The sequence below is a fragment of the Papaver somniferum genome, unplaced genomic scaffold (assembly GCF_003573695.1).
Source record: "Papaver somniferum cultivar HN1 unplaced genomic scaffold, ASM357369v1 unplaced-scaffold_132, whole genome shotgun sequence".
Lineage (NCBI taxonomy): Eukaryota > Viridiplantae > Streptophyta > Magnoliopsida > Ranunculales > Papaveraceae > Papaver > Papaver somniferum.
The window spans coordinates 11,345,963-11,372,232 of record NW_020622381.1 but is presented as its reverse complement, the minus strand read 5'-3'; the positions used below and the strand labels follow the sequence as shown (position 1 = coordinate 11,372,232).

General features: G+C 35.2%; 1 protein-coding gene across 1 annotated transcript; it reads left to right on the top strand.

Annotated features, from left to right (window-relative positions):
• Nucleotides 1-9,373: 9,373 nt before the first annotated feature.
• Nucleotides 9,374-10,092, top strand: LOC113332964. Its single transcript, XM_026579455.1, has one exon. The coding sequence runs from the start codon at nt 9,461-9,463 to the stop codon at nt 9,917-9,919; it is 459 nt and encodes a 152-aa protein (XP_026435240.1). The 5' UTR covers nt 9,374-9,460; the 3' UTR covers nt 9,920-10,092.
• The last annotated feature ends 16,178 nt before the right edge of the window (nt 10,093-26,270 follow it).

Below are 26,270 nucleotides of genomic sequence, written 5' to 3'. Positions count from 1 at the left end.
TTCAAAGAAAAATTCAAGTGATCGAATGATCAATACAAAACATTCTGAGTCTACATCAAATAACTGTCTTACACAAATCATATAAGATGTTACCCGGAGATTTTCACATGATCATCTTTTGACTTTCGTCAAGAATATAAGATGAACTTGGTTAAAGCGAAAGCTTACCAACACATATTTCGAGAAATATGCAAACGAGTTAAACTCAGCTCGAAATATCAAATGTGTATAATCGAAGTCTATATAGCTATACGACTTTTGTCTCAAATAGGAGATAGAGTAGATATACTTTTGAGTGATAAATGAGTTCAAGTCTCCACATACCTTTTGTTGATGAAGTTCCACAAGATCCCCTTAGTCGTTCTTCGTCTTCAATCGATGAATATTGTGAAGTCTAATGCTCAATTTCACTTACTATCATAATTCGAGACTTAGCTATAAGTAGACTAGAAATCAAGACTTATAATTTTGACAACTAAACTTGACAAACAAGCTTAAGATAACAACGCTTGCGAGTTCGACCGAGCAGTGCTCTAACAACGGGTACTGGTTTTTTTATACCATTGAAAAGCATTTTGAAACACCTATGAACGAATATACACATGACTATCAAATTATACATATCTCTTATACTAACAATAATCAATTAAAAGGGTAGTTTTAGAAATATTTTCTTGTTTAATGATATAGATCACCTATCAGTCGGAAAAAAATTAAAAATGAATATGTTATTTTTTTAGGGACGGAGGGAGTATATATGTAATTTATACATAACATGAAAATCTTCCATAATGTCCCTTTAATATTGTTTCCATTCTGAATTATGTTTCTTTACGTGGTTGGATACTTGTAGTGGCACATGGTGCGACCGAATATCTTCGACACACCCTCATAAGCAAATATCTTTGTCAACAAAATTGATCTTGTCTCATAACAGTAAAAATCGTGAGTTGATAGACCTTTTTTTAGGACATCTGCAATATGATCTTGAGAAAAAATTATTCTCACAAAAATCTCCAAGTTACTCGGTTCCTTCAGTATCTCTGCGCCTACTACCAATCTGGTCTAAGCACGTGAATCCTAAGATAGATTCGACTATTCTTAAGTTTCTTCACCCGCTGCGAAGACTTCTAGCACGCAACTCATTTGGATGATATTCTGAAACAATAATCTATTTCCGGTAACCGCTCTATCAATCTTCCAGATCAACCAAGTTAATCAAAGATATGTTGAGTTACAAAGTCTCTTCCGTTTAATCAATATAAACTCCTTTGTATCGGTTTTGATCAACCAATATTAAGATTACTGAAATAAGCAAACCATAGTTCACAATCTATCAGACTCGGATCCTGAAGAGAACCACCAATTGATATATCGTTGATATATACAACAAGATATGAAAGTCTATCAAAGATAAAATAAATTCTTCAGATCCCAGTCAATCAAGTTCGCACGAAGTATAATTACAAAGATCAGAATACCAATAAAAAAAACCTTCTAGTCTTTAAATCTCCAGTCTTTAATGTACCTGCACAAACAACCTGACTCCATTATAATCGATCATACACATAATGAAGTCTACTAACAATGGACGATCATAAGTCATATCTTCATATCTTCAACCAATAAATATCAGACACACAATCATTAAACGTTAATATAGTTCGAGCGACCTTATATCAGAAGAGAAGGATCACAGAATAAACAAACTAGGTGCAATCAAGGTTCAACTTTACTGTTAGTCAATAAATCAATAATCGAAACTAATATAACAATATATTTTATTTTCACACCAACGGTAATACTAAAATCTTCTTGATCCCAAAAAGGTCTCTAAATGAAGCGCACATAAGAGATTTCACCTAACTAGATTACTTTCCTCTTCGAGAGAGTATTATGAGAGTAGTACTAGTGATCTTTTATCACATTAACTAGAAATGAGTATGTGTGTTCTGGGAGAAAGTTTGCAAGAAGAACAAATTTCTGCATTTATAATTACCAAGGTATTTCCAAATCCAAAAATATGCAATAAATACCAATTTTTGGTTTTCGTTAAATTCCAACTGTTGTACAACTAATATACCGAAATGTCTCATGGATGACAACTCAATATCAACTAGCATACAAGTATACTTTACTAATATATATCAAGAGATATGTGTTTCAATTACTGAGAAATTAAATACATATAAATTATGAATATCAAAAGAGATACTATGGAATATTTCAGTTTGGGATCTCACCTTGAGTATCAAGGAAAATACTTGAATATTAAGTAACACACGTGTTCAAAATATTTTATCGACATTAATAAACTTTCCACGTTAACCAAAACATATTATGATATATATGCAAACCTTAAAATAATAGACAAATCGGAAACACATTTTAATCGGTTAACTTCGACCCCTGTTATAGATCTTTATGCAAGAGATCGACCATGGTATAGATCCCCAGGTAGGGAACGATCCTTCTATAGATCCTTGGTACCAGTTCTAGTATAAAATCTTTGTTGAAGGGATCGATCCTAGAATAGATCCTTTGATTTCATTCAACTACGAAACAAGTTTCACAAGTCTACTTTCTTAAAATCACGTAGTTAAACATAGTTCTCAATGCGTAAAATCAATCCAAAGTTTAACACACTAAACTAGTTATGCTATGACGGAGCGTGAATCTGTGCTATGGCAATGCAACCAAACAAAACATGCGAGGGATTTTCTGATGGAAATTCCAATTTTGGGGCTCAATCAACATATTGGAGCTAGGAAATTCAGTGCAGTTCTCCAGTATAGATTTTGGACCCCCCCTATTCGAAATGGGTGGTGCCTGCCCCTTCTGCAAGAGGATATGGATGCTTTCAGTGACCATGCCCTGCATTGTGCGAACGAAGTGGGCCTTAAGTTTAGGCATGACTTGGTGCGTGATACTTCACCGACATGTATTATCGAGCAGGTGTGCTGGCTAGGAAGGAGGTTGACTTGTTTTTTTTTTCTTCCAATAATGGTACTGCTTTGAGACCAGCTGATATACTCGTGTATAACTGGGATAATGGGCGTGACATGTGCTTTGATGTGACTGGAGGTGGGGTCCGTACCTTTACACTGGGACTTGCCATCAAGAATGCTGTCACTCGGAAGAATGCTAAGTATTGGGAGAAGTGTACGACACAAGGATATGGTTTTGGGACACTTTCCTTCACCATCCTTGGAGAGCTCCGTGAGGACACCACGGAATTTCTGAAGTGCTTGCGTAATTACATTGCTAGCTATGACGCGAATGCGCGAGTTGGAGAATTTCTCTTTCATAGGTTAGGAGTGGTCATCCAAAAATGGGTTGGAGCCCAGCTTGTTGGTAGGCTTCCAACTATTTTTTACCGGATGATAGTCCTTTTGAGATGTAATTGTCCTTTTTTTATTAATTTAATAAATAGTATTATGGAGTATTTACGAAATTCAAAAGATAAACGTTATACTTCGTAAACCAATATACTAAAATTGTACAAAACAACTACAGTAAAATTTCGATAAATTAATCCTCGATAAATTAATTATTTCGCTAAAATAATAAAATTCTCTGGTCCCAACTAAGCTTGGATAAGCTAAATTTAACTCGATAAATTAATAACTTCGTTAAAATAATAATTTTCTTTGGTCCTAACGCTATTAATTTATTGAAGTTGTACTGTAGTGTATACATCTTTAACACTTTGATCATAATGTAATGATCAAATCCCCAATACTAGAGATACATAATATATACTTCATATGTTATTTTTCAATATGTACGACTTGAAAGAAACGTAGATAGGAATAGAAACAAGTCAAGTTTGTATTACTAACCTCGACTAGAAGAATGATGTGTAAGTTGATGTCGATACGTCTTCAAGTTCTTCGGAGTAACAAGATTTTGGCTTAACATTTCTAATATTCCTAGTCTAACCTAACGAAGTTGACTCTAGTAATCTAATCATGCAGCTTCGAGTTTTGGAGCTAAAATATGACAACCAAACTTGACATACCAACTTGGTGGGTTAAACCGAGCACTTCTCTAACACAAGAAAACTTCGAGTAATCATCTATAAATAAGACATGATATTTAGAACCATTAGTTGAGATAGTTGGTGAAGCACCCCAAACATCAATATAAATTAAATCCAAAGGACATGCAGTAATGGTATTAGTCATTCATAGTGTTTTTCGATGATTCTTACTTAACGGACATGCTTCATAATTCATATTATTTCTTACAGGTAACTTATGATGCGAAACTTCAATAAATTTTTTCTCACCAATTCATACGAACACATTGCCTTTATGATGAGATGAAACTGGTGAAGGAAGGTGATAAAGCACGTCTTTACTCTTGTCAGTTAGAAGAACTTCCCCAATGTACGGTCCTTAATAAAGAAAATATCAGGATGAGCATCATATCTTGAGTAAATTGTCTCATTGATAATTAATTTTTCTTTAGGGAAAGAACGAGAAGTATATTATTTGACTTGAAATAACATGATGTTGTATCTAAAAAGGAAGAACCTATATGAGTGATTGGAAAACCTGTTCCGTTATTGACGGTATGATAATAGATGCTCGACATGTGTCCAGTTAGGATTAGTTTACTTGATTAGTGTTTGGTTTACTTTCTGTTGCACTTAAGATGTAAGGAACTCTTATCGAATTAAATGAAGTTATATGTTGAGGATGCTACAGCAGAGTTACCATTTTCGATTCATTTATGTTCCTTTCATCTTCATCAACTGTACTAGAACATTAAATAAGGATACAATAAGTTTCTCATACGTGATCACATGAATAACTAAGGATTGATCGTCGAGTTTATCCCTTGATTCCCATAACCTCCACCAAGAAATTTTATCCTTAGCGGTGAGAAATACAACTAGGTATTCTCATACTTGCATGACAAAAAACCACAAACAAAACTTTATTGGTGTAACTGAGTCACACGTCGTGGGTAATATATTGGCAGGGTAGCAGTACTTTATGTAGACAAGATTGTTTGAGGTGAAGGAGTACTTCCTAATTTGTGTATTATGATTAGTCCGAGCCATGTGGAGAACACGAGAAAGCATGCTACATCATGAGGATCGTGTGTGATGCACGAGAGGAGTTAAGGTTGAGTATCAACCTTTTACGACCGACTATGCATGGCTTGTGAAAGATAAATTCTCCAATGTCAGTCCATTTTATGAGCATACAAAGGCCTAGCTAAGGGATTCACGTAAAGTTTATTTATACGTGTTTTGAATGAGTTTGTACGGATCAAATCCATGGTTTCTAGTTGTGAACATCCTTTTGAGACTAAGGATGAAGATCACGCCTGGTGAGAATGAGGTTTGGATGAGTCTCGTTCCTGATGAGACCGAGGCTTGTATAATGAAACTTAGGAGCAAGTTGACTTGACCATTGAGCTTCCCGGTAAAGTAATTAGTCGTGGATGTTTCATGAGAGTTCAAATCATATATGACTTGTGAATCTAGCTAATAGTCTACTAGAAGCCATTCATGAGGCTTGTTGTTACGCCTCAGATAAATATCTCGTGTATGTACAAGATTAATGAGGATTCACCAATGCAGATATTAGTTGGAGTCTGATGTGAGGCTCATGCGGGCGAGACTCTTGGGGTCTCATTCCATAGATTTTCATGATTGTCCTTGAAACCCTAGCTTTACTCTATATAAAAGAGTGTGATTCACGTTCGAGTCGCGCTTATGATGCTCAAGCTCACGAGTTAGCCGCGGTCGTGTTCATGAAAGAGTAGAATTAGTAGAAAACTTAGTCGTACCCTAAGGAGGCGAACAAAGCAAGCTTAAGCCAGATTAGCATCTGAAATACTTACTCTTTTACCCTCAAATTCTATCCATCAGAAAATCACCATTTATACTTATACTATTTTAAAATTCTATAATCTTAGCACTAACTAATACAAAAAATTATAATAATTACAGACAAACTTATTTTTTTGAAGCAAAAAAGTTTATTAATAAAATAAAATAAAAATGAAAACATGAGGGAGATATAAATTCAAAACCTTCTAAATAAAAAAGCAGAAAAAGAAAAAAAATTACATGAACGAGCTCATCCAAAAGCGGTTCATACGAAAATTCTTTTCAAGAGCTTTTAAATAAATGCATTGCTTTGATAGCGTTTTTCTACATAAACCACGCAAAACAGGTTGAAAACCATGTTCTCCATCACTAACGACGACTAAAATATTATACATCCATTATATTCATTATCGGAAGTATGCATGGCTAACCTGGTAAATTTATTAGTACAACATTAGAAGTCATGGATAGCTTCTGTAAGGAGATCCCATTATCTGTTTTTTGCTCTTCATGAATAAATATCACCTTCTCCTCAATAAAATCTAACATCGAGCTCTTTTTGAAAGCGCTAAGACTCACAATTTTAAAATAATTTATAGTCCAACTAAATAATTTTCCGACGATTAGGATGCTTAAAATTTGTTTATCCTAAATGAAATGGTACCAACCCGCTAGTAATGGTGTTCCCCTTTTATGAGTCGTGAAAAATTTCTCCCAGTAAGTGTCACCAAAGTAAACCCTAGATTTCGGTGAACTCTTTTCGGAATGATGATTTCCCCATGAAAGCTACGGGTAACCTGACTAAATGATATAAAATGATTTTTTGGGCACCACTCCATTTTGGAGGGGGGCCATCATTTTAGTTTTAGTAGGATATTTAGAAGTAAATTGAAACCACCCCTTATCTGAATATTTATGTTAATACCAAACTTACCCTTCCTACTTAAGTTAGTTAATGATTAGTTGGTGTAATGGTTAGACAAATGATTAAGTTATTTAGTGTACTGATTAACTAAATAATTAAGTTAAATTAATTAGTGATTAGTGAGGTTAAATTAACTATAGGGTTAGAGAAAAAGAAAAATATAGTTTTTGAACCATTTTTTTTTTGAGATGGGTGAATGTGAAATGAGTGTTTCGAGTGATGATTGCTCCTCCTATGAATCAGAACCTCCTTCATCTCCTAGAGTATTCATTAATCTTCACAACGATCCGGAAATGAGATTTGTTAGATGGTGATCGCATTCTTTCTCAAACTCAATCTCAAGATCAAAATGATGGATTTTACCAGGCACAACCAGAAGATAAAGTTTTGGGTACTCATGAATGCTTCAAATTTAGTTAATGTTGTTTCAGTTGGGCAAAACTTTCGGAAGAAAATTTTATAAACAAATTTCGGCTAGGTCAAATGAGTTCGGCTACGATATCTGAAGAACATGTAGCCGAACTGTTCTGTAAGTGCAATTCGGCTAGTGTTTCAGTAAACATAGATAGTCGAACTCCTATTTAATAGAGGTTTTGGTTAGTTAGCTATCTTTTTCCAGGAGAGGTAGTCGAACTCTTATGCTAGAGTATACAAACTACAGTTCGATTAGGAGAAAATATTCGCAATGTAACCGAATACAACCATATGGTCATGTAGACCATAGTTCAGTTAGGACAAAATATTTGCGACGTAACCGAATTCAACATATGGTCTTACAGACCATAGTTCGGTTAGGAGATTTTTTTTTAACTTAACCGAACTCAACATTTGGTCTTACAGACCATATTTCTGTTAGGAGAATTTGCGACGAAACCGAACTCAGCATTTTGTCTTACAGACCATAGTTCGGTTAGGGAAAAATATTTTCGATGGAACCGAAATCAACATTTGGTCTTACAGACCATAGTTCGGTTAGGGCCAAAAAGAGTTTTCCCAACCGAAGTTTTTTTCGTATTCTTCATTTCCTAAAGTTCGGTTACAAAACTAGGGTTCGATAAAAATATCTCTTAACTGAACTTATATTTGTAGCTTATTTTTCACACTATTTTGATGGTTACTACTCAAATTTGTGAATCAAAAACGTATTAAAAATAATGGGTATGTGAGAGTCAACTATGATTACTAATCAAATTTTTTTCAACCATTTTGGCGATGAAAATTTTATGATCAATGACGAGGAACAGTTATGGAAAGAAGGAAGATAAGTAGAAGATGAGACGATGAAAAAAAAATCAAACTTAAAAATTCGGCTATCTCATGATGAATTTGTTTATTTTTTAATGGTTTTGATTAGATTTATATATTGTAAGGTTACGGTAGGTTAGTCATTTCCACAATTTAAGACGCCCCTCATAAGTGTAGAGAGAATGGAAAGAGGGAAGAAAAGAAGAAGATGAGATGATGCAAAAAAATTCAAACTTAAAAATTCGGCTATCTTATGATGAATTTGTTTTTTTTTTAATGGTTTTGATTAGATTTGTCTATTGTAAGGTTAAGGGTAGGTTAGTCATTTCTACATTTTAAGACATCCCTCATAGGCGTAGATAGATGGCTTAATCAAATCAAGGTCCCCACAAATAGGAGTGGTGCAAAAAAAAAAAAAAACCGTTCATGATGTATTTGGGTTGGGGGCAAAATTTTGAGAGCAACAAGCATTTTTGGCCCCAAGTATGATGATGCAAAAGCCTGCATGAACGGTCTCACACGACACAATTGCCATCCTTTGCAGTGGTGCATGGTAATAGACTAATCCAGGTCATCAGATTGCTGCGCATCACTTTAGATTTATATCTGTCGCTAGGAAGTCCGAAACTTAATTGCTAGATATCACACAAAAGAAACCCTGACATATTTTCCATCAACCCGTTCATACTCCGGCTAAGCTTTGTATATCAGACCTCTTCAAGCGATGCTAGGCCAACTCAGCCAGTTGAATTGAACCCACTAGTGATCCAACCTGCCATCCTGACAACTAGCCCAACCTCGGCATTTCCATTCAAATGAAACGGGCGAAGACCGAAGCATATATATGGACTTCCAACATTTCCTATTTACAGAGCAAGTCATGAAAGCAAGATATCAACATGACCCTGCAATAGATTCGGTCGACTTTGGCTAACAGAAGATCATATATAACCAAGTTCGACATTTGCATATAATCGGGCTTTAGTTCCTGGGCATGCTTCAATTTTAGTTGCAGAAAGGCTCAAATAATGCACCCTTGCTTCTCCCTGACTTAATAGCTAGTATTCATTTTGCCAGAGCCGCTCATCATAACTTAGTTTCAAGCACAATTAGTTACAGCTATTAAGTACATTATTATTATAACCTACCCATGCATTACTCTCTGGGGGCCCGTCTACAACATCTCAATCACCATAATACAAAAACTTTATGTAAATCAAGTATCATCGCTGTGAAGAGACTGAATTGTTAATCAGGACCCATCAAAGATGTAGTTGAAGATTACTGAATGCCATTCTAGTTGAAAACATGGGCAGAAATTGTAGCTTCTTCTCTATATAATGATCCCCCATGAGTCCATCCATTACCACTACTCCAACCTACTTGAGAAAGTAAGAGAGAAAGAGAAGAGAGTGAGAAAAAGAGAGAGAGAGCTATAAAAGATGTCTCAACTGATAGAAGAGGCGAGGTCCAAGGCAGTGATTTACACTGGAGATGAGATTGGACAAGAGAAATGTAAATTCTTGTTAACAGAAGTTGGTTTGCCAAATGGGTTGTTACCATTGAGAGATATAATAGAATGTGGACATGTAGAGGAAACTGGGTTCGTATGGTTAATTCAAAAGGAGAAGATCGAACATAAGTTTGAAGCTATACCAGGGACCTTAGTTTCTTATGCAACTGAAGTCACAGCTGTTGTTGAGAATAAAAAAATCAAAAACCTTACTGGTGTCAAGGTAAGAGAGCTGATGATTTGGGTAAGGTTAACTGAAATTTACGTTGACGATCCTCCTACCGGGAAGATTACGTTCAAGAGTTCGATTGGTATTAACAAGACACACCCTGTTTCTGCCTTTCAGATTGAGGATGTGAAGCAAGTCAAGGATGAAAACTGCTTTTAATCTTCTCTTTATTATATATACATATATATGTTGTCTTTTCATCATAGTGTTTCTGCCTTCATGTTATGCATGTATGTGTGTCTTTTCATTATTTGGTTATTATGTTTTTTAAGTGTTTATGTTCCTCAATAAAGATCTGAATGTTCATTAAGTTCAAATATTACGTACTCGAACTCTATCTCTTGATCTTCTGTCTGGTCTGATTTATTCTTACACCTGCTAAATTATAATTAGCCCTAAGCCAACACAGTGACGGAATTAGCCAGGGCAGGTGCTCTACTTGTCGGTGTGCTTTCTCCAAGTTTAAGATCACCCCTGTTCACATCTTTGCAGTTAGATTGCATAAGTGGGATATAAATGCAAGATAGCAACAGGTGGATATTTTGGCATCTCAATTTTCGGGGACATTCCAGTTCACCACATACATAATCCTAGTAATTAGCATTTGAGTTAATTAGTGTTTGGGTCGTAAGTTTTGGTATGTATTTGAGTTTGGGTCGCAAGTTTGTCTGTTTTAGAGTTTGGGTCGTCGACCCGTTAGCCAACCAAGTCAACTGGTCAAACTGTTAGTGTCGTCTGACGTCCATTAACTTCCGTCAATTAACTTATTTACGCAGTTTGACACTCTATTAAATGTTTCCCACACGTGCACACTTAAAAATCACGTGGTATCACACACGTCCATTAACTTCCGTTTCGAACAGTTACAACCCAAAAAATACAAGTAAAACTGCCTGAGTTCTTCGTATCAGCAACTCTCATACAACTAGAATAGATGAACAGGGGTTAGTCCACGAGTGAGTTGGAGGGAGTTTAATGTATTTTGAATCTTGGGGATTTTGAGGGAGTGTAAGAGAGTATTGGGAGTTGGAGAGAGTTTGGTGTGTTGAGTGTAGGGAGTTTGAGAGACTCTCCCAAAATCTCTACTTTTTTGAGAGATTTGGAGTGAGGCAAAAATACACTATAAACTCGCTAGAACTCCCCAGAACTCCCCAAAAAAAAACAAACTCCCTATCATTCTAATTTTTACCACTAACAGGGAGTTTAAGAGTTTCTTTCAAACTCCCCCACGACTAACGGGATTTTCTAGGGAGTTGGGGAGACTCTTCTAAACTCTTCCACGACTAACGGGGATTTTAAGAGACTCCCTCGAACTCCCTCACGACTAACGGGAAAAAACACAACTACACCCAACTCCCCCAACTCCCTTGAGGACTAACACCCTGGAAGTTACATATATGATGAAAGGAAAAGAAATAGTCTGACTCCAACAACTCCAGCTCTACCTCCTCTACCTCTAACAGCTCCAATAGCACCCAGCTCTGCCTCCGACAATTCTTTTTCCTTAATTCGAACAGAATCTATGATATATATATTTCTCCTGCCATAATTTCTATCAAGACAATATATTTTAGCTGCTGCTGCGTCGTTTTCTTTATATATCTAATACTAGATTGATGTCTAACCATACACGTCTATGAACTCCTGACAGTTCATTCCCTACGATTGGATTGACACTTCAGTGAAATGAAATGTATCAAAATAGCCATTTTCCATACCTCAATTACATATTCTTATGATATTGATATTTCAATATAACTAATAGTCGTTTATATCAATGTAATTGTAATTCATATCATGTTTACATCATTCAATTTCACTCAATCATGATAGAATTACCACCCTTATTCTACTTACACAAACCCTAATTTCCAATTTTCACCAAATCAGAAATACCCATGTTCAGTTACATCAAATTAATCATTCAATTCCAATTATAATATAAACCCTAGAAATAAAATTTCATTGCATTATCAAATTAACACAATTAAACATGGAATTTGGGCAAAAAAAAATGTGTGGGTTTGATTTTACTTACTTGGTTGTGTTGTATATAGCTCTGATTCACTTATCTAACTTCAACTGCTCCTTTCTTCATCTTAAAATCTCAGAACCAGCAAACTCGCCTCTATCCTCTTTCATCAACTCGTCATAATCATCGCACCTAACAGTAAACGTTCATGTGTCGAGCTAATAAAGAAGATAGATGAGTTTTTTTTCCTATGAATCTCTCAATTGCCTCTCGGCGTTTCTGATATCTAGATCTAAAGTGAAAAGAAGATACGATAGTAAGAGAAGGGGAATCAGGGAAGACAAAACTGATTAATGGCAAACGTGTAAATAAGTTAATTAATAGAAGTTGACGGTCGTCAGATAACACTAACAGTTTGACCAATTGACCAGGTTGACTAACGGGTCAACGACCCAAACTCTAAAATGGACAAACTTACGACCCAAACTCAAAGACATATCAAAACTTACGACCCAAACACTAATTAACTCTTACCATTTTCAAGTTACTAACCACTCAAACTAGCAATACAAGGTTCTCATAGAATTTTTGTTTTCATCCTGTCGTGGTTTGAAAACAAGAAACTCGATCTACGGGTAAATTTGATGCGGCCAAAGCTTTCTTCCCCAGGACTGATATGTGAACTAAGCCGATGCAACGGTCCTACTCAAGGCTGCTGAACGGATACGGAAGCTACAACACTCTGGAATAATTATAGGTGGCTACCAAAGTGTCTTTAATGCAAGTGTTAATGCAACTGCTTTCTGTTGAGCTCTAACTTTGCAGACAGAGGTCAATTTTTGATGACCCGCTCTATTTAGTGTTTATACAACGACTTCTGTTAAACTTTTAAGGAAAATTTGTTGATTGGTCCAAAGCCCATATAGTTATTTATAGTAAGGTCCAACCAGAATTTTTTTTTATCCGGAGGTCCAAAATTAATAAAAAAATAGAAATGACCATAATACCCCCTACTACCAAACGTGTGTGTCTACACTGCTTACAAATTTGAGTACATATCTGGCACACTGCTCACAAATTCGAGTACATATATGCTAACAAATTTGAGTACATATATGCCGCACTGCTTACAAATCTGAGTACATATCTGTCGCACTGCTTACAAATTCGAGTATATATCCGCTGCTTACAATTCGAGTACATATCTGCTGCACCGCTTCCAGGTAAAGTACATATATGTTAGAATCAATTATAAATTAGCACATATTTCAGTATTGCGCATACGTACTCATGGATCAAACAAAAAAAAGTGACAAAACTCTGAATAAAACAGAATCAAAAGAAGTTTCTATCAGTACGCCTTATACGTACTGCGTATTCATGAAATAAAAATCAACTGCCTGTAAAAAAGAATTGATGAATCCTCCAAATGTCAGAGTTCAGTGCCGTACCTCAAGCCAAACTGATGTAGTTTCACTTCCTGTGAACAGGTATTGACCTAGAAAGATGGTGTCTCCTTTCTTTACTGCCTGCACAGAATCATATAGCTTAGGATAACATAGTCACACAGGTATCGCAAAGACAACAATTGGAAGGTTCAAGGGAACATCTACACTGTCATCCTTCTTCCTAATCATTGTTTTCCAATTTTACGATATACATCAACAGAACGCAAACATATTCGAATTATGTGACAACAATTCCCAAGCCCAAACTGAAATTACACTATGATTTAACCAAAATTTCAGCACACCTTTGCTAATCCATCATAATTGATTGGCAATACATCTGAAGTTGCTTCTTTATCTTGATCCGGAGTCAAAACAACCGATGATTCAACCTTCAGTGCAATCGATTTTTCACTTTTATTAAGAACTTGCAATTCATGGCCTATTGTATCTAGCATAACCTGAAACAAGTGAACAACAAGATATGCACATTTACTATCAATTTTCACTCTATAATCCATAATAGCAATTCCAAAAAAAACGATTCAAAAACTGCAACAACAACGAAGATCATGACAATTCCTTAAACAATCCAATTCAAATCAACAAAACTTACAACACGGAGCTTCTTAGTACTCTTAACAAGTATGATTAGTATGATTTTGAGAAAATAAAGAAAGAAAATAACTAGAAAATCAAATTGAGAGTTCAAATAAGCTAAAACCATCAAAATCTAACCAAAAAATCGAATAATTACGATCAAGATTCATAAAAACAGTACGTCATATACGTACTGATGTTTAATACACAAACAAAAACTGAAACCAAACATATAGAAGCATAGTAAACACAGAAAAATCAGTACGTCATATACGTACTGATGGTTAATACACAAAACTAAACTGAAACCAAACCAAAAGCCAACAAAATGAAACTAAAATTCTAGATCTACAAACGAAACAAACGTAAAACATGATTTTATAACTAGATCTGGACTATTTTCATCAAAAACCTTCAGTACATCATATATGTACTGATGATTAATACACAAAAGCAAACTAAAGACAAACCAAAGACCAACAAAACCGAGTGAAAACATCAGATCTAATAATGAAATGAACATAAAACATCACTATCTATCTAGATCTAAAGTATTTTTACCAAAATTGAAGTAAAAAATTAACGAATCAAGCATGAAGATCATAAACACAAAAAAACTGAATTTAATTCCTCTTTTCGGAACCTTAAAATCTGAATTTTGAATTCTTTTTCCCATGAAATCAAGAGATTTGGATCTCAGATTAAGATAGAATCAATAAAAAACTTAAAATAAAGATCAGTACAGGTAAATCAACTTACAAAATACCTCAGAATCAAAACAAATATTTCAGTATTACATATACGTACTCATGGATCGAACCCAAAAATCAATTAAAAAACGCTGATAGAATCCAAAAACAATGACAAAACTTTGAATATAATCGAATCAACATCAGATCTAATACCTAAACATTAGATTTTGCTATAAACATAAAAATTTCTCTAATCCGAGAAGAAAAAAACCTAAATTAAAATTAGCTTTTGAAGAAGAAAGGAAAAATGAAAACCTAAACTATACCAACAGTAAGGAAGTGAACCTACCGATTAATCTTATTTTGAATTCACGAATTGATCAACACCTCAGAAGATCTTCATAGCCGGAGGTTTTCACCGAACCACAAATGAGAAAATGAAGAAGAAGAAGAAGAAGAAGAAGAAGAAGAATAGATCGAGAAATGAAGAAGAAATGGATTTGGTTACTGCTTTATATACTTAAGGGTGTTTTCGGTATTTAAAAATACGTCCTCATATGTTCCACACGTGTGCAGGATCTGGGCTTAAAAAATTTGGTCCATTTTCATGTTTTCTTTTAATTATGGACCTCTGATTAGTGGGCTTTAATGGGTGGACCTGCCACTAACTAAGAACACTATAATGGTACCTATTGGTAATTCCTACGCCTTTTAATACAGCCATAAAGTCACCAACATGTTTTATTCGTGCGATCATATGGAAGTTGCTCATTCTCATCGATAACATGGGTAAATATTACTCCCACCCAAGTCCCAACCAACCAACTTGGGAGGGACAGACATAGAGAGATGTCTCAGATGATACAAGACATGAGGACTAAGGCAGTGATTTACATATGCCTATTTGGCTATTCCTAAGGTTAAGAACCCTATATATGCATATTGAAGTTGCCCCAGCTTTTTCTTAAGTTGGAGCAAGCACTAGGAAATGGGCAACACGATAATGGGGTTCTTCCATACATAGGCAAATATCCATGGCAGAGCAAGTTCTGTGGTTAATGGTTCCATGGAAATCTTCCACTTTATGGTCCAATTTTGGGCAAATCTATAATTATAAGTATTTCCCACAAATGCTTCATTGTGAGCCATTTGTATGATTATAGCATTCTATTTTTGTAATAATGAAAAATTAACAAAGCAAAGAAGCTAATATCTGTTGCAGTTATTGCTCTATCACTTGTTTGCCTTATAATCCACATCACAGGAGTCTAATAACCCCAACTTTTGGAGTAAACAAAATATAAATATTAACAAGAGAAGTAATTTACTTTTACAGCAGTCTTCCTTCAAAAGCTTGTAACAACTAGGAAAATCCACCAAAGGGTTACCCTGAAATCCTACACCCACAACAGAACTGTGTATAGCTTTAAGAAGACTTGCGCATGAATTTAGTATTTCAAATGTATGGTGAAAACACGTGTACAACTGATGCAAAACTCTGGGTTGATTTGGTACGCTTCGTCCAGTGAACAGACAGCTAAGGTGCCTGTAATCCAAGATAGCTAAATTAAAAACAAATTTGAAGTGATTTTATTTTCTGGTAATCTATTTCTTTTAGATAAGTGGTAATGGTTTCCAGGACATAAAATCTTATGCACAACTCAGAATAAAATCTAGCACTAAGAATTTTAAAATATAGAGCATTGTCAGATAACATACCATGGAAGCTCTGACCCATTTCCCACCAACCCAATCCTGATGGGGCCTCAACTGGGAATGGTCATACTCCAACTCTTCTGAGCTTTCCCTGAAGAAGACAATATACTTTGAGTCACTAAGAACTTTGGATATCACCCCGCACCACCAACCATTCGAGATTTCAGCATCAACTTCTTGGAGCAAGCTGTAACTTTCGAGCTTTGGATTGTAAGGAGGGATAGGACTGATACACTTGATCTCTACTTCTTTTCTCAAGAGCTTTGTCTCATCTTCTGACTTCAAATTTAGATACTCTATAAGGTACTTGTTCTCATTAATCTTTTTCACCACAGTCCCATCAAACCAAGATCCAGCAAAGCCAGTCACTTCTACAGTATCTCCCACCTTAATCCAAGATGACTGCACAATCTTCAACCCAAAAATTATATACATGATAGAACAATGTCACAAACAAAATCTAGTTGGAAACAAATATATAATCAAGCACACCCAATCCGCCAAGAATATGAACAAACAAAATAGATACACAGAAAGGGCTACAAATAGAATATGTTCCAATTATATAATTGAAAAAAAAAGGTACAATTTAGAAAAGCACAGGTCTTTGAAACTCCTCAATTGAGAACTTCAGTCTTTCCGATAAGACAATGAGTTGGAAATTCATTGAGACACGATAAATTATAATACATTGAGATAATATACCAAAGGCGAGACTCGTTCTTGATTAATGGAAATTCAACAATCACACATTGATGGTTCGTATACTGGTTTTGGTTAGAGGGGCAGGGAATGCTTCAAAAAAGTAAGTAAAATTTTCAACACACATAACCAATAAACAAAGTTGATAATCCAAATTCCATAAACAAAACAGAATCCCCTTTGAGCAGAGTTCAATAAACAAAACCAAACCCGAAACCCTAAGAGCCTGTTTGGTATAGTTTTCAAAAACAGTTTTCTGTTTTTAAAAACAGAGAAAACAGAAAACATGAGAAAACGTGTTTGGTAGGGACATTTTCAGAAAATGTTTTCTATTTGTTTTCTGTTTTTGAAAACAAAAAAATGAAAACAACAAATTATTGTTTCCTGTGTTTTCTCTTTTTCTTTTCTTAGTTCTTTTTTTCTTTTCAGTACAAAGTAAGAGATCGAGGGAATGACTGCAAGTGAGTCATGACTAATATCACTATCTCTTAGACGAATCTTTACATTTGATCCGATTTAGTTGATTTTCCTTGTTTTCAAAAATAATTTACCAAACAATTTTTAGAAAATAAAAACAAAGAAAAAAGGATATGTTTTTAAAACAGTGGAAAACTATTTTTGAAAAATGTTTTTGAAAACTGTACCAAACATGCTCTAAATCTCTCAAATTCACACATTTGGTACCAACAAGTAAAAAACAAAACACCCAAATTCAAGAAACCCTAAGAAGGAAAAGTTCAAGAGCACTATACCTCCTCCTCCTGTTGTTGAGGTTGCTGTTCCTCAACCTGTGGTTGAGGTTTTTGCATCTCCTCCTGATGTCGAGGGTGTTCTTTCTTCTGTTGTTGAGATTGTTCCTCATCCAAGGGTGGTGGAACCCAAGAACCATGAACCCATTCTCTATGAACTCTAAGTTTATCTTTGTCAATCTTCAATTCTTCTTTAGAATCTCTAAAATACAAAACAAATTTATTGCCATTTTCAAGGATTTTAGTCACAACACCTTCCCACCAAGCATCTTCATAAAAAGCATCAACAGAATCGCTAATTTTATGATTATTCTTCTCATAATCAGAATCTTGAGGAGGAATGGGTCTAACATGAAATACATCAATGAATTCCTTCAAGGGTTTTGAGGTTTTCTCATCTTCTACTAGATTATCATACTCAATGTAAACCTTTTTGTTCTTATTTACTGCTTTTACTACTTTTCCACTAAACCATGCTCCTCTGAAACCTTCTTCATTAGAGCACACTTCAACTTCATCTCCTTTTTCAAAATGGGTTTCTACCATTTTTTTGGTGTTTGTTAAAACCCTAGAACTAATTTCGACAAAGGGTTATTCTTTCTAGGAATTACTGGCTAGTTCGGGAATGAGGGAATCGGTTACTGGCTAGTGCACTCTCAGAATTGATTTATCCTCTGGTACAAAAACATGTTTTTGGACTAGAAACTTTATCCCCTAGTCCATCCACGTGCGGTTTACACAAAATCAGTTTTCAAATATTCCCAACATACCCTTCTGCAACTCAAAGTGACGAAACAAGTCAGTTTCTTTCCTCTTTTTTTCTTCTCGGATCGGTTTCTCTCAATTTCTGGTACTATTTTTCAATCATCTTCATCTGAGCTTCGAATTAGGTTCTTCTGAGTTTCGAATTAGGTCATCTGAGCTTCGAACCAAGGTATTTATCCTCTCAATCATCCTCTTCTGCTGCTGTTCTAGAAATCTTGATGAATAATTAGGTTTCTTCTGATCCGATTTCTATCAGGATAATTGTATATGATGTACATTGTTATCTTTTTATGATTTCGTTTTATGATTTCTGTTTTATGATGATTTACAATGTCAATTCAGTTTCGAAGTAATTTCCGTTCGTTTTTTAAGTAATTTTCTTGATTTTTGTGTGTTTCAATTAGGTATTTGAGCTTCGAATTAGGTTTATCTCAGATTCGAACAAGGTATGATTTCTTTTTATGATTTCTGTTCTGTGTTTTGTAATCTGACTTTTTGTATTTTCTACGTTTTTCTGCTGCTGTTCTGTTTAGTTTTCATTAGACAGATCGTGTAGTATGTATTACCAATACGTACTGCATATAGCGTGCTCTCTTTTCATTCTGCAGTAGATGCCAATACATATGAATATGAATCAGTACATGTCAAACGTCCTGCATATAACATGCTCTTTTTTCATCATGCAGTAGATGCCAATACATATCAATATGAGTCAGTACATGTCAATACGTACTGCTTATAGGATGTCAATACAAAGACTCTTTTTGTTTCATCTCAGTACATGTCATTTTTTACAGGGTTAACATGTCTGACGTTGCTCCCAAACCAGACTTCTCCATCTATTCTCATGTATACCATAAGCAATATCATTTTACATATGAGGTTACAACGTTTTCAACTTTAGAGGATTTGAAATTTTGCATCTGTAATATGTGGAGCTGGTTGACTCCATCGACTATTCTGGTTAACTATTTCCAGAATCGAGCGATAGTTCCTATTCTTTCCGATGTAACACTCCAGGGCATCTCTGCATTACATTTTTCAAAGCAATCAGCTTTCTTTGATTTGCACGTGGATGTAATTTCAAATGGCGCATCTAGGCGTATGGAAGTTGACAGTAATGCAGACTTAGTTGTCATTGCAAAGAATAATTATTTGAAAGAATGTAAAGAAGCCCCAAGAGTGTTTTTTTTTCAGATGGTTGGGATAAGATTTTTGATGATACAGATCAATTATTCTGTGGTGGTGTTGATGCCGTACGTATAGCATGCCAAAAATACTGCATGAAATCTGGATATGAGGTAATTAAGAAGAAGAATGACCTTGAGAGATTCACCGCCGTATGTAGTGTGAAAGGTTGTTCATGGAAGCTTCACGCAACTTCCATTGGTAGTTCTATTAATGTTTTTAAGATAAAGGAATATGTGGGAAGGCACACCTGTGGCGGTGGTTATATGTTGAAGAATCCAAGAGTTACAAAAAATCATGAACAGTCTAATTCATGAGATGGTCAGGAACAGCCCTCGCATAACACCAGCAGAGATCATAGATTATCTTAAAGTTTGTGGTGGCATTGAAATCCAGTATCACCACGCATATCATGCAATTGAGTTGTTGCATAAACAGATTTTTGGTAATGATGTGAAGTCGTACACTGATCTTGCTTGGTGGGTGAATGCTGTTAGGGAAACAAGCCCTGGGTCATTTATTGATTTCGATTTCAATGATGCTACAAAAAGATTCAATAGAATTTTTGTTTGCTTTGGAGCTTGTATAGAGGGATATAAACTATGTCGTCCCATGATTTTCTGTGACTGTACATTTCTCACTGGAAATTTTAAAGGAGGTCTCATGGCAGCAACATGTCTTAATGGCAATCAAGGTAACTGGTTCTTTTTTTTTTTCTGATATGTAGTGTCTGGTAGTTAGATCACTCATATTGACCTTACTTCACTATCTGACAATGAGTATTGACCATACTACATACTACATATTGACCTTACTGAGTATGAGATAAACCATACTGCATGTGAAAATGTAGTGTCAATCAGTTGCTTAACATGTCATTATGTAGTGTCAGGTTTTCACATATCAACAAAGAGGTAAACCATACTGCATGTCAATATGTAGTGTCAATATTAGTTGCTTAACATAACTAGTAATTCCTTTTTGCAGGATTTTATCCGCTTGCGTTTGCTTTAGTACCCGGTGAAGACAATATCAGCTGGGAATGGTTTTTCAAGAAACTGAAGGAGGCTTTGAATGATGATCGCCCAATCACTTTTATGACTGACCGAGGTGAAGGGTTGGTTAAATATATTCACAAAGAGTTCCCTGATTCTCATCAAAGATATTGTTACTTCCATTTGGACAAAAACTTACTTATCGCAAAGTATGACGAAAAGTATAAGGAAGTGACTGATGCTTTCCGAAAGGCGACATATGCTCTTTCTCCTGCAACATACGAGGAAGGTCTTCAAGAAATGGTTAATTTGGGAAGGCCTTGGGTTGCTGACTGCTGCCGCAACATTCCAAAAGAAAAGTGGTCCAATGCTTTCTTCAAGGGCTGTAGTTATGGTTACACTTCATCTAGCGTTGCTGAATCGTTCAATAGCTGGATTAACAAAGAGAAGAAATTACCTGCGTGTGCGTTCGTTGAATCGATCAGGTTTGTATCAGTTTCCTTAGTCACAATACAAGCTTATATTAGTTTTCTTTTTGTAACAGTATTAGCATATATGTTCTGTTAATCTACGTATATTTTTAGTATAATAGACTTGCTATTCCCTTGTCGTGTAGGATACGTATGATGGAAATGATGTCAGAACGTCGTGAAGAGAGTCTCTTGATGGACCCAGAACTGCTAACCCCTACGTATCAAGCCTTGCTTGAACTACACATCCAAATTGGTCGTCCTTGGAAAGTTAGCCAGTCAGATGCTAATCGTTATGAAGTGCATTCTCCAAGGTTAGCGTTTACCCCTAATCTCTATCATCTGAATGTTATTTACTTTCTCTTTCTTTTTTTTAAGTACCATGTTTCTGTGAGAACATATAAATATGTACTGTGTATATTAGGTGTACTGAAAAATAATACATGAATATGTATTGTGCAGATCTCATATGGTAGATCTAGAGATAAAAACTTGTACTTGCCAACGATGGCGCTTTTATGGTTTTCCATGCTCGCACGCTACTGCAGCTATTACTAGATCTTGAGGAAGGATTCTTGATTACGTTGAAGATTATTTCAAAGTTACCACTTTTCGTAAGCTATATTCAATAGCTATTAGACCCGTTCCTAACCACGACAGGTATGTGTCTTTAATCAGTACATTTTCATATTTTGCATAACAATATGTAATGGTAGATACCACTTACACATGTAATAGCAATTGAAACTGTCAACATAAACCTACTTACATATGGATGTTACATACTGATATGTAATGGTAGATACCACTACATTTTTTGATATTTGTTTTTCAGGAACAATATACCGTGTACATATTCATATGTAGTTGTGGTTCATTCCATTTTATATGGTATTGTTTTTTTCTCACAGGCCCGATGAGTATCACGTAGACGATATCGTTCTCCCAGCAGAAGTAATTAGGTCTCCACCAGGCAGGAAAAAGGGGAAATGTATTAAGTCTGCATATGAGACTAGTAGAAAATCTGTCAAGTGTTCAAACTGTAATTTGAAGACTCATCACAACAAGGCAACATGCAATCTTATCCGACAGTATGAAATTTCTGAAGAATGATTTTGTGTCAGGTATGTATTTCAGTCAGATACATATTAATGTCTTAATTAAGTAAGTATGATACAATACAATGTACTTTTAAGCAAGTAGTGTTCTGATTTCTCTTTTTCTTTTATCACAGGCTTGAACGTGCAACAGAATGTTATATCGATGATGTTGCCGGATTCCTTTTCCACAATTCTTTCCTCTAGCCCTTGTTCTATTCTACCGTTTTTCTTTTTGATTTTGTCAGTACCAACTGAATTTGGTTAATAAGTATTTCATTTACAGTACATACATTACAAGTGTACTGAAAATACTGTTTTTGTTGTTTCTTAGAACATCTTTTGGTTTTTGAAACATTATAAGTCTATCAAAATGTAGTTATTGTAGTTATTTTCGAATAATGAAATATGTTGTTAAGTCTATCAAGATGTCAGTATCTATCACCAGTAGTGAAGTATTTACATACTGAAATTACATGTCAGTATTGTAGTGTTTAACCATCTTCCACTAAGATTATTTAGAACATATCATAATTACAATTCCACAAAAACTTTTGTGGTTTCAATCAGGTTAGTACATATTAAAGAAAACAATCAGTACTTACTGATATGTAGTGGTTAGTTTAATTATGATATGTGGTTTTCCAGCTGATTCACCATCTTCACGGGGGTCGAGGGGGCAGCGCCCCCTCGTATCAACAACACAAAATCATGTTTAAGTAACACAATTGAAATATCACTACATTAAAGTTAAACCCAAATTCAAATTAAAAATCACTACATATTAGATATACCCAAAAAAAACATGTTTGGAAAAGCTACATATTAGATATACCCAAAAAAAACATGTTTGGAAAAGCTATATGTTTTTGAACATTCTTGAACTCATGAAATTAAATGTAACCAAGAATAAAAAGAAAAGAAAATAGGTAAATAGTGATATGTACTGTCAGATTACTTTTAGCAAGTAAGACTATTTTTGTGTTATCTGCCAACTGATTTCTGGTGGAGATGCTTTCAACAATTTGCATGCTAACGGGACCCTTTTGTTACGAATCTTCGCTTGCACTTCTTCATCATCTCCCAAAGGCACTCCCACATATTTTCTTTTTGACTTCATCTTCATAAAATGCATCACAAACAGTAGACAGTCTGGAGATCCCCCTTGTTGAGGTGCTTCACATTCATTCACTATTACATTCTTCATTGTTACTTTGTTCTTCTCCAACAAGTACACGTTGATAGGTACGTACAAGTAATCTGCCATTTTGCAGGCGTGTGGATAACAAATACCTCCCCATTCAGCCTTAGAAGAATTGTAGTGATTGAACACCATTTTTCGCAGTCATACTCAAGTAGCGTCCAATGAATATTGTGGTGGCACATTGGTACAAGAATCTTCTTGATACTTTCATCCATCGCCAATATTGGTTTGTAAACAGAATCATGTGCTGCTCCTTTGAGGTTATCCGAGAACTCGACATTGTACTGAAAACATGGATGTACTTGAAATAATTTATATCTAATTTTGTTTTATGCAATATCGATATGTAGTGTACCTACCCCTACATACTTTTTTAATTTTTGAATATGTGTTGTAGTAGATATGCAGTGTAAGATAACAACTTACCCAAGCGGACGGATCCAGATGCAACACAGGCAAGTATTTCCTGTATACTTCGTGCATCGGTTGCTCATTCTGAAATTTGGTGTTAAGCTTGTATTATGCGTAGTTGAGAAGATCTTGTTCTAATAAATCGTTCTGCACCAAGTCATCAACTGTAGTTCCACTTACACAAAGACCACCTTCTCCCACTCTCCAAGAAATTGAGCTAGAAAATAAACGACATAAAGGTTAGTATTCTTTGTGTAACAGTACATACTGATATGTATTTCTCAGTATTTTTTATACAAATATGTATGTATATCAAAAATACATACACAAACTAATAGTACATATCAATATAAAAGTGTCAATTGAGAACTCGCCTAAGATTTTTTGCATTATTGATGTATGTGGAAAGAGTACTCTTTTGTTCATCGTTCATGTCATTATAGAATGGTGATTTAGTCAGTTTCCGGAAATACTTGCGCAATTTAAGCTTTCTCTTTTTGTTTAGTGGTATTGCTTCTGCTGCTGCAGCTTTCGGTCCTTTATATGATGGTGAGAACTTACTTTCACTCTCATATATATCATCTACCTTCTTTGCAGGATGAGAACGAGTAACAGGTCTGGTGGGTGTTGTTACCTGCTGCTTTTCGGGCTTTGTAGCGCGCTTTTTGTTCACTTTTACCATTTTTTGTTTCTGGCTTGGGCTAAACTGTTCCTGCATTTTTAATCAACATAAAAAAAAAATATGTAAATATCTATATTTCATAAAACATAGTTACATCACCTAATCATTTTTGAAAGCATGTAGTGGTATATGATTGTATGGTATAGTGATTTCTAGTTCTACCATACTGATATACATATCAGTATGTAGTGATTTGTAGTGTAATATTAACTACACAAAATGAGATTTTTAGTACATATCATTCACCTGTGATGGAACCTCCAAAACATCTTGCGAGGGGACATCCATAAAATCTTGTGATGAAACATCCAAAGGATCTTGTGGTGCAACCTCCAAATGACTTTTTGAACTGATTGTAGGTATGTATTCTTGTTGTTTACCTGTAACTTCACCTGCATCTTTCGGTTCAATGGGTTCTTGTTGCTCAGTTGTTTCTTGTGGAATTTGTAAAGGCCGCAAATCTCTTCCAAACAGATTATCAAATTGTTCTCTTAAGTTAATACCAAAAAGACCATCGTTGTTATCTGGAAGGAGGTCTGCAAACTCTTCGACATAAACACCAATGCCAGAGTTTGCCATTTCTATAAAATCTGGCACAGACAGCTTTTCAATGTGTTCCAAACTCGACATCATAGTAAAAAAAGGTACATCCAGCAAATGAAACTCTTCCGCCGCCAATCCGGCATTATACTCTGGAAATTTCTTCGAATTAACTATAACTGAAGACTTCGTTTCTAGCATAGTTGTAAGCAACTCCTTTGCTACTTCCTGCCTAACTTCAAGTTGATCAACCTGCAAAAATCAATTGAAAGTGTCAACAAAAACCTACTTATCTTGAGTTTTTGCTATGTCTACCACCACAAGAATGTACTGTTACATATAAATATGTTCCACTACAAGAATATACTGTTACATATCAATATGTAATGGTAGATACCACTACATATTGATAAGTAACAGATAGATATTGATATGTAACAGATAGATAGTGCTATACAAGAATGTACTGTTACATATCAATATGTAATGGTAGATACCATTACATATTGATATGTAACAGATAGATATTGATATGCTACTTAGACTACGTACTGATATGCTACTTACCTGTGTGTTTTCTTTGCCCTTTTTCTCTTGTATCTCTTTGACTTTTTTCTCCAAATTAGATTTAGCCCAATTTTTAACCTCAGAACGCGGAACTTCAACATCATGGAACTTCAATACTGAAGTTGTTGACAATTCAACCTCAGAGGTGGCATTAGCATGAGTTTGATCTTTCGGTGTTGACAAACCAACTTCAGGAATGTTGACATTAGCATCTGTTTGATCTTCCGGAGAACCCTGTATTTCGTTCTCAACTATTTGGTCCACATTCAACTCTTCATTGGGGTTTCTTGGAGTAGGTGTACATCCCAAGCTAACATAATCTTCCTGGCTGGCTTCTCTCTGCAAAGGGAAAGCTTTCCGTTAAATATCATGCAACATGAACTCAAGATTTGAAGCGTCAACCGGTTCTCCCTCTTGCTGCATTGTGTTGAATTCACTCCATTTGGAAGATATTGTATTCCTCAAATCATCGTATTTAATCTTCCAATCTTCTCCCCCCAATACTGAGTCCTCTTCTTCCTTCTCTTCTTCCTTCTCTTCTTCCTCTTCTTCCGATTCGGAATTGTCATCTAAACAAAAAGCATCATCATTAGCTTCCTGTTGAATCCTTCTTGAAATACGATTAAGGATTTGTCTTTCTTCGTGTGTGATCTCGTCTTTGAAATCAACATGGAACTGGTACAAATCAAATAAATGTAAAACAACAACTACA

Bases quoted from the DNA above. Each gene is read 5' to 3' on its own strand.
- LOC113332964 (XM_026579455.1), top strand. From the start codon at position 9,461: ATGTCTCAACTGATAGAAGAGGCGAGGTCCAAGGCAGTGATTTACACT.